General features: G+C 39.1%; 1 protein-coding gene across 5 annotated transcripts; it reads right to left on the minus strand.

Annotated features, from left to right (window-relative positions):
- Positions 1–3,058: 3,058 nt before the first annotated feature.
- FNDC7 (fibronectin type III domain containing 7) lies at positions 3,059–15,409 on the minus strand. Of its 5 annotated transcripts, XM_050306676.1 has the most exons (13): positions 14,596–15,409; positions 14,116–14,134; positions 12,783–13,040; positions 11,331–11,585; positions 10,386–10,646; positions 9,598–9,849; positions 7,972–8,226; positions 7,019–7,276; positions 6,324–6,578; positions 5,162–5,416; positions 4,359–4,619; positions 3,750–3,779; positions 3,059–3,234 (listed from the first exon to the last, which is right to left on the minus strand). In XM_050306676.1, exons 1-13 carry the CDS (start codon positions 14,656–14,658, stop codon positions 3,197–3,199), a joined length of 2,460 nt encoding a protein of 819 aa, XP_050162633.1. In that variant the 5' UTR covers positions 14,659–15,409; the 3' UTR covers positions 3,059–3,196. The 5 variants fall into 5 exon arrangements, with proteins under 5 accessions (XP_050162633.1, XP_050162636.1, XP_050162632.1 ...); XM_050306679.1 differs by lacking the exon at positions 9,598–9,849; XM_050306675.1 differs by lacking the exon at positions 3,059–3,234 and having other exon boundaries at positions 3,620–3,779.
- Between the last annotated feature and the right edge of the window lie 115 nt (positions 15,410–15,524).

The following is a 15,524-nucleotide window of genomic DNA, read 5'->3' on the forward strand; positions in this document are numbered from 1 at the left end:
TGAACATTTTGATACAGCTTGTGGAAAGACCAGCCCGTGCCAGCACCTCTTACAAGTGCAGTGATTTGAGGACTGTGCTTTTATTTTCCAATAAATAGTACTTTTTGACTTTTGGAGTTAATATGATGAATATTACTTACTTGAGTTAGCAGTGTAATGGATGGCACTATATTAGTTACCAAGACCCATGAAAATTACTTGAACCAAGACACCTGTCTTAAGTTATCTTTGGGATTTAGTATCCTGCAGCTCTTGGGTTTGAACCCAGGGACTCTCGTTCCTTTTTGTCTTTCTGATAGAATTTTATTTCACATGACCTTCCTTGAAACCAAAAGGAACCGTGGGTGTGAAAGCAGCTCTGGGGAGCAGTGGTGAGTTCAGTGGAGGTGCTGGTGCTGCCCACTGTGCTGCAGTTGCTGCAGTGCAGCTGCACTGGGCATTCAGCTCAGGGGCATCCAGAGAAACTTCCTGCTGGTTTCAGTTGGAGGTGTGGGAGTTGCCCAGGAGCTGCTCTCTGACAGTCTGTGCACACTTCAGTTCTCAGGGTAAAAGCACAGTGACCAAAGCACTGAACCCAAAGTTCCCACAGTGTGCCACGTGTCCATAGTTACCTAGCTGGGATAGTTATCCCTTGGGAAGCCCCATCTGTCTTTGGAATTTCCCATGGCTGCAACGGTAAGTACTGCACTAGTAATATTTTTAGTGTCTTACAGTATGCAAATTCTGCTCTTGAGGGGAACCTGAAGGAATGAGAGAACTGTCTGGCTTTGGTAGATGTTTGAGCCCTTGGCACTGCTGTGAAGCCCATGTACCTTGTTGGTTCTCAAGTCTCTTCTTTCAAGAGGTTTGTGGGGTTGGGTTGCTTGGGTTTTTTTGTTATTTTGGTGGGGAGATTTATTGGTGGTTGGTTTTTTATTTCATAAAGACCAGAGCATCATACTAGTAAACAGTGTAGAAACTACATTTATGAAAACACTACATGTAATTGTCCATTAAGTCAGCTTGACCCATAAAAAAATGTTTACCTCAGTCCGGAGAGAACCTGCAAACTAATCCTCACCAAAAATTTTTAATCATCTGAGTGATTGCCAGTGTCATTTCACATATCAGCAGTGTTAATTACTATTAGGCAATGCCTGATGCCTGAGGAACAATGCCTGGAAGATACACACAGCCACAGCAGAAGGTGTGGATCTGGCTCAGTTTGGTTCTGTTGCTTTTCTTCCCTCTTTTGGTTAATTGTGTCCATCTAACCATTTTTTTCGAGCTGAATCAATGTGTGTTTTTCTTAAAAATCATTCCTCTTCAGTTTTCCCCAACAGATTTGCAAATAATACATTCTGTTACAATTTGGCTTCTTGTCAATTAAAGTGAGGGGAGCTGATGAAAAGAGTACTACAGCATTGTCCTGTTGGTGTTGTGCAATTTTGAGATGTTAAGGTCTGTATGCCAGGAAGAACTGAGAAAACATACACTAGTTTATATACAGCAGAAAATAAACAACAGTTTAAAATACATCAGAGTTACTGTCAGAGCATGGAATTACCAGAATTGTTTATATGAGAAGAAGAAATTTGGGGATTGAATTTGTTTCTGAAAGAAACTGATTGCTTTAGACCTCTGAAAATCCAGTTAATAGCCACCTGGTTAAACACTTAGGCCTCGGTGGCAGTTTTTCACAGAGGTGTCTCCAAAGACGAAATATTTAAATAAAACTCTCAAGGAAGAAAGCCTTTAACTTTTTTTTATTATTATTAAATGAGAAAAAGCCCTAACTTTTTATTAACTAATGCAGGGCAATTTCAAATAATGTCAAAGTCTTGTTTGATCATGACTAAATGCAGATGATGTTTTAAGAAGCAACATGTAATTCCTGGGCCGTCTACAATCCAACGTACTGAAGGGTGAGATTCCCATGAGGTTATTTTGTGCAAGTGATCAGAAGCAGAGACTGAGATACCTTACACAGCTGTGTAACAATGCCTGTTGTCTTTGGTTACCTTTACACACGTGAGTTTCTGAAGACTCTTTGTAATATTACATGTGTATGTAGAACCATTGACCTTCATCTTTGCTTTCTGTGTTGGCTGAGAAAATCACCAGTGAGGAGTATGAGAAAAGGTCCTGCCTTTTCTGAAAAATGGGAAATGAAAATTTTAGTAATAACTTCATTGGTTACAGTGCAAAGCAATTTAGTTGATATGAAGAGGACATTCTGTTTACCCCTCATGAGTCACCTCTCAAATCTGTAAAGGAAAAAACTTTTTTTAAAATTGGAAGTAAAATGAAATAGCCTTGGAATACTCGATTTAGCCTCAAGCTACTTTTGAGTGACTGCACCTGAACTGCTGCTGTTCTGTTTTGTTTTCTTTTTTTGAAGAAGTTTTAATTTCATTCTCCTGATCTTTATTTCAGCCTTATTTCATTGGTTCTGGAACACACCTACTGATTAATAATGGTTCTTGGAAGAACTTTTAGAAGTGATTGATTACACAGAAAACTATAGTTCAAGATTACAGACATCGCCATCAGTGTTCAGCTGCATTTTAAAAATTATTTTGTCAGCTGGGGCTCAAATTTGATGTCCTGGATTAGATCTCAGATATGACTAGCTGTTCAGCTTCCCTCCTCCCAGTCCTCAGCAGCTGTGAATGTTGCCATTAAGCACAGATGTTGTCTCTCCAGCTTCAAGGAAAGAAAGAGTGAGAGGAGCATTTAGGGAGAATGGTGTTATCAACAACCTTAACATCTAGAATAGCTGTAGATGAACAGCAGCAAAAGAGATGATCAGCCTTGGGGGGGAAAGTCAGTAGTGATTTCTTGCCATTCCTTTGAGAGAGGGGCAGTAGATAGTTCAGAACACTGGTAATTGTGTTGGAGAGTAAGCAATTTTAGCTGGAGTAAGCAATTTTAGAAAGAAAGTAAATGGGTGCTGAAGAATATCTGGATCACTTTGTATTTTGCAGGCTTTTATAGGGAACTATAGAATAGTATTAGAAAAGGCTTAATGAAGTGAAAGAGGGTTATTATAAATGGAGGACAAATCAGCATTGATAGTAGGAGTAGACAACATGAGCTTTTCGAGGTAAATATGGATTATCTCCAATCCCAAAGACTGAATCAACAAGAAAAGTTTGATCATAATATCAATTGCGATTCTTGTAACTTACCTCCTTACCCGAATCAGACTTTTCATTTAGATGTGTTCTGCATTGCTCTTCCCTCTATAAATCACTATAAAAGAATTTGGAATTTCAATTTCAGGTATGAAAAAGCAACTGTCTTGAGAAATTTTTCAGCGGCTGCTTTTAAGTTGTTTCTAGCAGTTTACATAGGCAAATAAAGCACAAGAGTATCCTGTTGAAAACCCCAGAAGAAATAAGATAGAATAAGTTGAGGTAAGCCACAAATTTTTTTAAGCTTTTTAAAAATAAAAATCAGAAGTGCAGCCTCGTTTTATTTGTAATGGGATATGGTGAGGCTATAAAAGATAAGCCTGCCTTTTATTTTGTGCTGTCTGATAAACAGTAAGTGTTGTGACTATGCATGATGGTATACAGGCCACAATATAGATAAGATTATTCTTTTTTTAATTATACATTATAAGATGGGGGGTGAGACAAACCTGCATAACACTAAGAAGCCTTGATAATCAAATTTATGTTATGTGCATCTTATTTGAAGTTACATGATGCGAACGTATTTTACAAACTTCATGAATTTGTAGTGAATGTACAAAGTGCTCTTACCCATTCCAACAGAGCTTCCAGAACAGGTTACTGAAATGACATGAAACAGTGGTGTAAATGTGAGGTGTCAGATCGTGAGCTGGGAAACATTATTAGTCTGTAGTATGTAGTCCCTCTATACAACTGTGCAATCCCATCAGATAGCAGTACTTTTAAAATGGATTAAATCCATGCCCTAGGAAAGGAATTCCAAGGTACTTACTACCCCTTTAAACAATTTTTACTTCAAAATATGCTTAGAAGTTCACAGAAGTAATTCTTGCTTTATTTAAAAAACATCCATAAACTAAATTCAAAAACAAAACAAAAAATGCTCATTTATTTGTTTCTATATGTGAACCACTCCTAACCTCCCAGTTAAAAATTAACGTCTCTGTATTCACCAGGACACAGGTGATCTGGTTAAGAGGAACTATGTAGATAAGTATGGCCAGTCCCAAAATGCTCCTGTGAAGTTCCCATCACAGGTACTGCAAGACAGCACCCACTAAGTTTACTCTGTAGTCAACACTATAACATGCCACCTTCACCTGCATTACTCTGGATTACATTTTAACCATCTAGCATGCATGGACAAAAACAGATCATTCAAAGAAATTGAAAGTTTACCTGAATATATTTTTTTAGGACAAAATGTGAGCTTTGGCCCCTTATCAGTAAGTGGAGCCACCACCACTGTGTAGACATCCCCACAGGGTATCTCAGTGATGTCACAGTGACTTCCTCCTGTGCTGGGGGTACAGGTGAAGTTGCCTTTTGAGCCACGTAAATCAGTGCTGTAGTTTATTGTTTCATCAGAGGCTCTCCAGAACACCCTGATGCCATTATTGCTCAGTCTGTAGAGCTTCACCCCAAAAGGGCAGCAAGCACCTAATAAAGTGAGAAACATTAGTAAGCTAATTTTGTGAACTCCTAGAGTACATTTTAAACCAGATTACTATTGATTATCAGCATTTCAATGAGAAAATATTATTTCACAGAAAGCCAAAACAATTCTTCAACTGAAGTAGGGAAGAAAATGTTTTATCAGACTCATATTATGGAACTGGAATTCAGCCATTTTACATGTTGGAATATTGTTGCTCTTGCCTGGCACCAGGCCTACCTTAAAGTGCCCAGAATCCTTTTGAGGTCCTTAAAATTTAATTATGTCATAGCATAATTTAAATTAAAAAATTGATTCTGGAGCAACGTTATTAAAACTTCTTTATATGGCCACCTGATGGCTGTCATAAGAACAGGTTTTAAAGTATATGAAAATAATCCAAAGTACATTTATTTAGAAGGGGGAACTGCAAGTGTACCAAGTAAGTATTGAATTTCAGCTGTGCTATTTGTATGAGAGCAACAATATACAAACTACATTGTATATTGAGTCCTTTTGTTCCCAACTGCATTTACAATTCACGTACTGGAAGAATATCCCTGATAGGTGCAACTGGCTGTCAGCCCCGTTTCACTAATTGCTTTCAGAGACACTGTATAGTTGGTGCCACATGTGATGCATCCCAGCAGACAGTAGTTCTGAAGAGTGCGACACTTTGCCTGTCCTTTCGGGGACTCCAGTGTTGTTACGTACGTCTGTGCACCCTTCCCAGCAGACCAGCTGACATTTGTTACAGACTGTGTCACTTGAGTTAGTATCAGGTCATTGGGGCAACAAGGATCTTAAAGAAAAGAAAAAAAAACGGGAAGTCAGTTCTGGTTTGGAAGTTATTTTGTTGGGTTGCAGCCAGAATTGTACATGATCAAGAGCAGAGGAATGAAGAAGTGCATACTTCTCGGGCAAACACTAGCATGCTGAAAAATACTTGACATTGCTGGCAAGCTTCTCATAAACAGAATGTCAATACAAGATCAATTTGTCTGTAACAGTGGGTTATAATCCTGGAATTACTATAACATGATTGTTCACCAAGATTCTAAAAATTACTAAAATTTTTCATCAGAATATCAGAGAACATGTGATAATTAAGCAGGGTCTACCTCTACCCCTCAAGTCATACAGCTCAGTCCAGCTCTGTCTCTGTTTAAAGTCTGCAAGATGACTGCAGCCAAACTGCCTGTTAAAAATAGACCCTGGTGTACGTTAATTGCTGTACTGGCCTGGGGATTGTCTGGGTAAGTGGCAGAGGACAAAACTCTGTTAGAAAATTAATAGCAGGAGCGGTGGGTAGGATGTGCTTTAATCTGTTCTTTACACTGCTTATTTGTTGACATGGACATTAACTCATTGCTTCTCCTGGTAATATTAAATATCAAAATGCTGACAAAGAAGTTATGCATTACAATAGTGGCTTATGTTACTGCATTTTAGTTAGCTGGGCCACAAAATAATTGGTTGCACTAAGGCTTCTCAGTATGTGGCAACTGCCAAGTGATCCTTCCTTCTCACACACACAGAGATACAGACAGGTTCACACAAAGGGCATCCAGCAATAGATACAATATGCACATACTGTAATTAAAAAAAAAAAACAAAACAACCCAAACAAAAACCAAAAAAGCCAAAGACATATAAAGAGTCATAGAACTATTTTAATATTATGCTGCTAACATACAATTCCCACGTACCCGTCTCTAAAGGGACACTGTAGCTTGGTAAGCTCTGTCCTGCTGGTGATTTTGCTATAGCACTAACAGTGAAAGCAGATCCACAGGGAAGATCAGTTAAGGTACAGGAGCTTCCAGTGCTTGTGCAATGCCAAAGTCCAGCCTCTCCTCTGGCAGTGACAACATATGTAGCGTCTTCATTGTGAGATTCCCACTGTACACTGATTGCAGAAAGACCCTCCTTTGAGATATTTTTAATTTCAGGACTGCAGGGAGCTGAAATATTTCACAATAACAGTATTTAAACAGATTGTTTACACATACTATGTAAGTTACACATGAAAATTAAATTCCAGTTAGAACTAACAAACTACTTTGGAAAAGTATATGATCCTTATATGCTTAACTCCTGGTGAGAATTTATCCTTGTGACAGAACTGACAACATAAGGAGTTTGTGTACAAAACCAGAGGTAAACTGTAAATCTAATTTTCAAAATATTGGAGCTGTCAGAAGCTTTCAATCCAAACCTGTTTTTAGGTCTCTGCTTACAATATATTTTTTAAGACTTCCCGTTGTGGACCGTTGGGTTTTTTTTTTTTAATTTTTATCAGTTACAGTGAGTTAGCATTCCAGTAATGCGTTTCATCCATGAATCACTGCGGTGCCTAATAATTATTTGTCCTGCTAAAGGAAAACAGGAGCGATGCCGGTACCTGTAGCCAGGTGCTGGGGCGCACAGGAGGTGTTGGTGCCGCCGGCCTCGCTGAGGGAGCGCACGGTGATGCGGTAGCGGGTGTCGCACTGCAGAGCAGACAGGGTGCAGGCCGGGGCCGTGTCGTTGCAGAGCACCGCGGTGCTCCGGGAGGCAGCTCTGGTCTCGTACAGGTCGGCGCCTCGCACGGCAGCCCAGGTGACCCGCACGGTGTCGCTGGACACGAACGCGGCCCTGAAGTCGCTGGGGCAACAAGGAGCTGGGAACAGACGAGGCAGAGAGGGAAACTCGAATGGGAATGGGAAACTGGCACGAATAAGAGCCTTGTTTCGTTTATCTATGTGCTTCATGTCTTGAATCTCCAAAGGTGACCGATATTGTGCAGTCTTGTGAACCCCAGACTTATTCCTTGAATTAATTCAGTGCCCCTCCTTCCAAATCAACACAGGACATCCTAGTGTTTAGATCAGACACAGGAATTACATATATCTTTGGCTTAAACTTTAAAGCATCTAGAAGTTAAATAATTCAAACAATGTTCTTCTCAATTGCCCCTTGAACTGGTTAATTTTTTTCATTTTCCAAGTATGAAAACTCTCTATGAGGAAGTTTAAGTCTTTGACACACCATTCCTGAGGTAAAAGAAAAAACACACAAAACTAAACAGGACTAGAGTTCAAATGTTACACCAGGGCTGTGAGTTATTCATACGTCCTTGCCTGATTGATGGTTGTGAATTGTTAAACTATTTTCAAGTTTGTATGCATGTTGCACTTGACTACACAAGTTAAATTTAATTGCAATGGGAAGTGTTTCTTTTTCTCTGCCAACCTCTGTGTGTTTTGCCCAAAACCTGAATAAAAGTAGAATTTTAAGTCAGTATCTTCCCATAAAAATGTCCATAAACACAGTTAGAGGATCCAAATGAATTTGCAAGACTACGTGGCAACTTACCAGTAGTGTAATTGAATACATCACCTAAAGGGCTCTGCCCTGCCTTGTTATATGCAAAGACACTAATGAAATAAGTGAAGCCACAGTCCGACTGGAAATGACATTGAGTATGTGATGTGTTGCAGTGCACTTCCAAGCCATCATCACTCTTCACAAAAACCACATAATAATGACCAAAACTGACGCTAGACCATGACACCAGCAAGTGACCAGGTTCATCCTCTTCAATTGATATGTTACCTGGTGCACAAGGAACTGGGGAAAAAAAAAAAAGAAAAAAAAAAGAAAATAAGAATTTTAATGACAATATTTTTATTGAAGTTACACTTTTATGTAGTAAAGAAAAATCAGGGATATACAGAATTATTCTACTCAGTTTCTGTCTTGTTCAAGCAAGCAGCAATATTATCTGCATTTACAGAGGGTGCTACTTACATTTGGATGACAAGTGGGTATGGTTTTTACAGGACAAAATAGATACTATCTTCATGTTTTACAGAAACAAATTCTGCTTAAGGAGCCCCAGTTGAACAGTGAAAAAAACAGTGACACCGGGCACTATTTCAAAAGGAACTGGCACAGTGTGTGCTCAGAAATGGTAGGTTTGGATGGTAATTGTAATACTAGCTTGAATAACAAGTGGCATCCAAAAGCTTTTATGTGTGAAAACCTTTTATATGTTTGTATGAAACTCACTGGCTGTGTCTGAGTAGAACTGTCCTTTGCTTAGTTCCCTTTCTGGTGGCATCATGTCACATTAAATTGCAAACTCTATGGCTTTTGTTTAAATAGCATTTACTTTCTAGCTCAAAGTGTAGCGTGCTGCTGTGAGGATGAATGTACATGGATGTACACAGCTGAAGCAGTGTTGGCTGAGATCACAGCCCACAGCTTAACACTTGTCTACTGCATAAGGCTCTCTCGTCCCATTAGATCCACCTCAGAGCTGCTCACAGGATTGATCTCTAACTCCTACCAGGTGAAAAGTCAAAATGAGTCAGGTTACATCAAATAACTAAGTAAATAGCATTGTGTCTTTAAAGTAGCATATAATAAAAAGAAACGTTTTAGATTTTGTTTACATGGGCAGTTCATCTCACAGGTCAGGAAGCCTCTGACATGGCACTGGTGCCGCAGCTGAAACAAGCGAGCTTCTGTACTGATGATGGTTGATGGTTTCTTAATTTAGTCTGGTGGTGCTACTTTGGCTGAATGTGGTTTTGTTGACCTCCTTTCTAACTAAAAACTAGAGTCGGCCTAGAACAGTTCTCAGCCCAGAGGCAATCCTTAATGCCATTTCCTCACAGATCTGTTATTCCTTACATTTGTTTTTACACTCAGAAAATTGACTTTACAATATGTACTTCTAGTAAGAGGAAAATGCAGGCTTACTGTTTCAGCCAACAATATATACACCATTGCAAGTTTCTCTTACAGAAGTATGAAGGAAGTTTAGGCTCTTATCCCTGAAATAGAAAAGAATATGGTACCATTCATGCACAAAGGTCAAAAGCAGAAATAGCTACTTGAGAATCACTTGTGAATTGCAATGGACTAATTTGCATGTGAAATTAAAGAAATACATGTTCAAATGCCATAAGCTATATAAGGATCAGTGACACATACTGGTTTTTAAGCTTACTGCATCAGTAGGTTTACTGGATCCAGCATCATTGTATGCTGTGACAGAAACATGATATTCAGAGCTGCACTGGAGGGATGGCACCGTGCAGAAGGAGGAGGAGGTGTTGCACTTCAGTTTCAAGAGTCCATCGGAGGCTGTGACACTGTAAGTCAGAGCTCCTTCTGTTGGCATCCAAGAAACTCTTAAAGCACCACTATTAAAAGCCACTTTAACATCCACCGGTGCGTTAGGACCTATAGTATATCAGTTTGGAACACATAAATACAACTTAGATTATGGTCCACAGACATGATCTTTTTCATCATTTGCAAATTAAATACATGTTTTTGTGGTGCAGACCTTACCCTCATCATGTTAAGGTGATATTTTTTAAAAGAAATAGTCCTAGTTGTACACTGTCACAAAGCTTTCTGCTGAAACTCCCTGCCTTATTTGAAAATTTGCTTCTCACAGGTAGAAAAATCCTCAGATCAGTCTAGACTTGTATAATCCTTACCCACACCTGTCCTGGGTACAACTTCAGTGACAGATAATGGTATCTTTGCCTCAGTAATATTTATTAAACATAGTCATGTCATCTGAGCTTTCATAAACTTTGAGATGGGGCAAAAATGATATGATCTGAAAATCTTCCCAGTGTACCTTTGAAAAACATAACACAATCATACATACACATAAATACTTCCTGCTAAATTGTTGCTGGTTTGGTTTGTGTTTGGTTTTTTTTTTTTTTAATGCTGACTTGATTTCAGAAAAGAAAATTTCTTACTTGTTCTTTGGTTATATGTGAAATCATCTCCAGGCATCCCATTGGCATTCCAGGCATAAGCCTTGATAGTATAGAGAGTTCCTGGATCTAGATTTGTAAATATCAAGGAGGTATTGGTGGTGTTCTCCCTCAGCATTCTGCCCAAACCATCCGACCTCATGAGGGACACGGAGAATCCAGCTGCCATATACACAGCGTGCCAGCTCAGGGCTATGGAGTCACAGCTCGGAGAACTCACAGACAGAATCGGAGCGGCCAGGACTGAAGAGAAAGAACAAAATCAAGCTTTCGGTTTTTCAGGAGTACAGTTTGAAAGGGCCAAATTTGAAATGAATACAGCAACAACAATCACCAACTCTGAGAGACGAATTCCATGACAACAAAACCAGAAAAATAAATTAATACAAGCTCGATAGAATAAATATGGAAAGGGATTTGTGATGCATCGATTATTATATTACAGGTTTTCTGAAATGAATGTAACTCATACAGAGAGTATGAAAGGTTGTGAGTGTTGAAGAATGAAAATCACCAAGAAGATACTGCATTTCCTGTCCTCTAAGTTTTACATTGTCTTATTATTTTATACTTTTGTTTGTTTCTTCATTTCTTCTATTCCTCCACGTTATGTCTTTTGTTAAAGAAAAATACAAATTAAAGTATTCATATACATATTCATATATGAATATACAAAGTAAATTCATACAAATTCTGGTGAAAGTCTCAACTGAATATTTAACTTTAATACTGTCATAAAGTAAACCATTAATTCAGACTCTTGTCCTGGTCATTAAGTCAAATGACCGAATTGTAGTTATCTAAAACTGAAAGGAGAATGTGATCAGTACAATTTAAAATGCAAGACTATAATAATTCAGGACTGGTACATGCATGAATGCTTTATAATAACATTACAGAATTTGAAATAAGAATTTGAAAGTCCACCTGTTTTTGCTTTTCTGAAAGGTGAAGGCTGGCTTTTTCCTCCCGAATTTATAGATCTGATAGTGATTCTGTACAAGGTGGCAGGTTTCAGCCCCGTCACTGTGCCTGGAGAATTTTTAACCACAGTTTCAATGAAGGAATCTCCATCTTGTGCAGTCAGCATGTAACCAGTAGCCCCAGGTACCGCTCTCCATTCCACTGTGATACTGTTGCTAAGTTTTGAATAAGCTCGGTCAATAACAGGAATGTCTGGAGCTAAAATGGAAATAGTGATAGACATGCTTAAGTTGGGGAACTGAGCCCTGTGAAATGCTGAGTGCTCTGAACATTCCACACAGACAAAATGAAGGACATCTAACTGCCTGCTCAGAGCAGATATACTTGGACTTGTTATGCTCAGATATACACTCACTAGAAAAAAGATAAAATGAAGGTGTATCCCATACAAAATTAAGACTATTTAACTGAGCGTTATGTCTGCTCTCTTAGTTCCAAGCACCTTATCAGTTACAGTCAGACACCCCATTTGTAAAAATGGTAACAGATATTCTGTCTGACCGTGCCTGTGGAACATCTGCAGATGGGTCCTTCACAATCTTTGAGTAAGATATTGCACTATACTTTTTTTTTTCCTTTTAAAATACTCTGTCTTTAGTAACCATGCAAAAAAAAAATGTTGTGAAAAGAAATCCCTATGCAAGTCTAAGGGAGTTTTTTTACCTAACAGTCAAGTAGAGAATATATAGCATATGATGTATATCAAATAAATTACACAACATTAATCATTAATATCTCTTCTTCCAAAACTAAGCTAGCAATAGACATTTTGTTTGCACTTAGCAGGATAAATACTTCTACTTGTTTACACTTATCATGATAAAATACTTCTATTTTTTATTTTCAAATTTTATTGTAATAATTAATTTTATAAGAAACACTCTACTTGAAAAGTAATGGTTATTTCCAAAAATTATCAGCTAAATTATTTTAAAACCAGAATTTCAACAGAATATTTTTTCAATTACATTTCAGTAATGAAATAGAAAAGGACTTCTATTTATGTAGATTCTTCTTCAATAGTCATCAGTTACTTACATGCTACAAGTCCTTTTGTGAGTGAAACAAAGTTACTGTTTAGCAGTTCTGAAAAATGTATAAATAGCTTCATATCTGCTTTATTTTCATATCTAATTATTTTCATATCTAATGAAAGGGGAGGTGATTTTAAAAGCTGCAGCCTGAGCAAGCTGTGCATGCCAGGTCAGGAAAACATGAAAAAGACGAGAGGAGAAAAGGAGCTAATCATGCTAATACTGAACTCAGTAGGAGAACGAGCAAAAGGCTTCAACAGGAACGGCAGATTTTCCCTACCAGTACAATGAAACATCATGGATGAAATCCCAGTCACACAGAGGGCAATGGAAATGATATTTTCCAGTTTTTCTTACGAACCTGTTGATTGCATAATCTGTGCTTCTGCAAGAATAATTCCATTCTTGTCAATGGCTTCTGCTTGTACAGCATAAACAGTACTGGGAATTAATGAAGTTAGAGTTGCTTTAAGTGTAACATCACTAAAATGAGCCAGTAATGAATGGCCTACAGTATTCACAGCTGTAGCTGTGACCCTGTAAGAAGAGGCTCCTGAAAACTTGGGCCATCTGAGAGAAATGCTTCGTGATGTCACATCATATACAGACACAGAGAAACCTAAAACCCAAAAACAAAAGCATTACCAAAAAACATTTCAGTCATTCCTGACTTAAGTCTTGACAAGAATATTGTTCAGTGCCTTGTCGAGCATCTATGTGACCTAATTTTCAGACAATAGGCATTCTGCTGAATTTGGAGTGCTATTTCCCTTGTTCACTTCTGTAATCCATTAATTACATTAATAACTGTTGCTCACTCTCATAACATCACGCTGGGATGATGGCTATTTTTCTTAAACCCCCAATACACTGTAGTCTAATTGTTTTAAAAAATGCCATGTGTAATCCATATGTGAATATACAAGCAATGTCAACCCTATTCCATAAATAAATAGGATCAAACACTTGTTTTGCTAATCACAAAATATGTTACAGTATGTGTCCAGATACTGCAACATGCATTTAAGGCTCATGAGAATGCAGGATATGCAGGAATGTACTATCACCAGAGACTGCATGAATGCTGAAAGCATTTCTTGTAATCTTGTGATCTCTTCTTTCAAACTAGTCAATATTCACATTTGAAGGAAAGAGGAGCTGGAGGACAAAATACAAGACTGAAGAAAGTATAAAATGCCAAACACTGGAAATATTTGTGCATGGAAGAGCGTACTTCTCCTGGTATGGTTTTTTGTTTGTTGTGGGGGGGTTATGGAAGGAGTGTGGTGGGGTTTTCCTTTGGTGATTTTGAAATTTTTTTATTATTAAAATATATAACAATTAATTGGGTGCAAATATGGGATAGTTTGAATCCTATTTGTAGGACAATTATGTAGGTAATGGACAGTAGAATTTGTTTATCTGAGTGATCTCTCTGGTTCACACTAATGTCAAGGCATAAGTCTAAATATTTATGCAAGTGCCCAACAGAATTGGGACTCCTAAATATGAGGTTTAAAATTTATAAAGATATCAACATAATTTTTTAAAGCTGAATCAAACTTCAAAACAATTTTTGTTTATAAAGCTGCTAGAACTTACAGAATATTTTATTAAAAATCACAAGTATGTGTTTTCTTCAAACCCATTACAAACCAGGCAGGCAAAACCAAGATACCATTTTGAAGATTTACCTGTGTTAGCTGAAAAGATCTGAAAAGGAAGATGTAAAAAAATTAGAAATACAATGTGAAATATTTTATTTGGAAAATTAAAACCTAAGAATGTTAATAGCAACAACAACAACTTAAAATACTATGGTTTTTAACACATTTTACTGATATGATGTATTGGCTTAGATTCTTTAAGCATGGAAAGAGTATGCAACCAATGAGATTTGGTACTGGTGTCCAGATTGTACTGCTTCTTCATGTTCATTTTCCTCTCTGAATCTGCCTATTGATCCCGTTTTCAGTTGTTGACACACTTTGAAAGGCCTTGAATCCTAATATATCTTCTTATTTTTCAGTCACTTGTAAACAGTGCAAAAGTGTAATAGTAAATACCAACGTGGATGGGTGTGCATGATAGTCTCCATCCTAACTTTTAGTTGACATTTACAGAGTACACTATCATCGCTGCAAACAGCTTTAAAGCAAACAACTCGCACTCACCATTCCTAGGCAGCTGAGAAGCAGTCCGGCAAGGGCTAATGATTTACTTTTCGCACCACGCATCTTGTCAGAGCTTTGTTCCGGCCTTGCCGCGGGGATGAGCCGAGGCCGATCCCTGCCGGGAGCAGCGCTGTTCCCCGGCAGTGCCGGCACTGCAGGCTCGCTCCTCGGGACAGGGAGGGCTGGGCGCTCCTCCCTGCTGGAGCACAGCGGCCGCCAAACCCTGGGGCACGGGCAGACACGGCGCCCATGGGCGGTGGGGCTTTCCTCCTTCTGTTACAGGATGCAGTCCCTGTATGGCTTATACAAGATTCATAAAATAATTAAGCACAATGTAAATCTGAGGTTTGCTCTTCAGCTCATTACCTACTGCATTTTTGTCTGCATACAAGGATCTTCTTTTCTGTCGGGAATGATGCCCTCGTGGTACTCCCCTTGGCATGGAACACTGCCATACCGACTGGGAACCACCCTTCCTCAGTATCTGGCCTCGTGGAAAGAGATATTTTCCTCTCATTCCTTCGTATCTGTACCAGCTGCTGGTTCCCCTTTGACAACACGACTTTATGTCTTCAAACTGTAACTTCTGACAGACGATTGTAGGCGACAACAAACTGTATCGTTCTATGACCCGACAATGTTTTTCCTTGGCGGCTTTACACGAATGTCGGAGGGAATCCTGGGGCCGCTCTCATGAGGGAGCCCCGGTTTCCACCGTGAGGGGACCCGGGACCGCGGCAAGTTTCGCGGAGCTCCGTCGGCTCTGCGGTCTCCAGCTCCGCCCGCCGCCCCGCACACAGCCCCCGCAGCCACCGCGGGGGTCGGGTCGGGAGCGGCCCGGGTCCCGGGCTCACCTGCTGACAGGTGAGCAGCAGGAGGCTCCTTCCTCAGGGGACAAGCCCTGGTCACCAGGCGCTTCCCCAATGGGA

Source organism: Myiozetetes cayanensis, unplaced genomic scaffold, assembly GCF_022539395.1.
Source record: "Myiozetetes cayanensis isolate MyiCay16 unplaced genomic scaffold, myiCay2020 scf12, whole genome shotgun sequence".
NCBI lineage: Eukaryota > Metazoa > Chordata > Aves > Passeriformes > Tyrannidae > Myiozetetes > Myiozetetes cayanensis.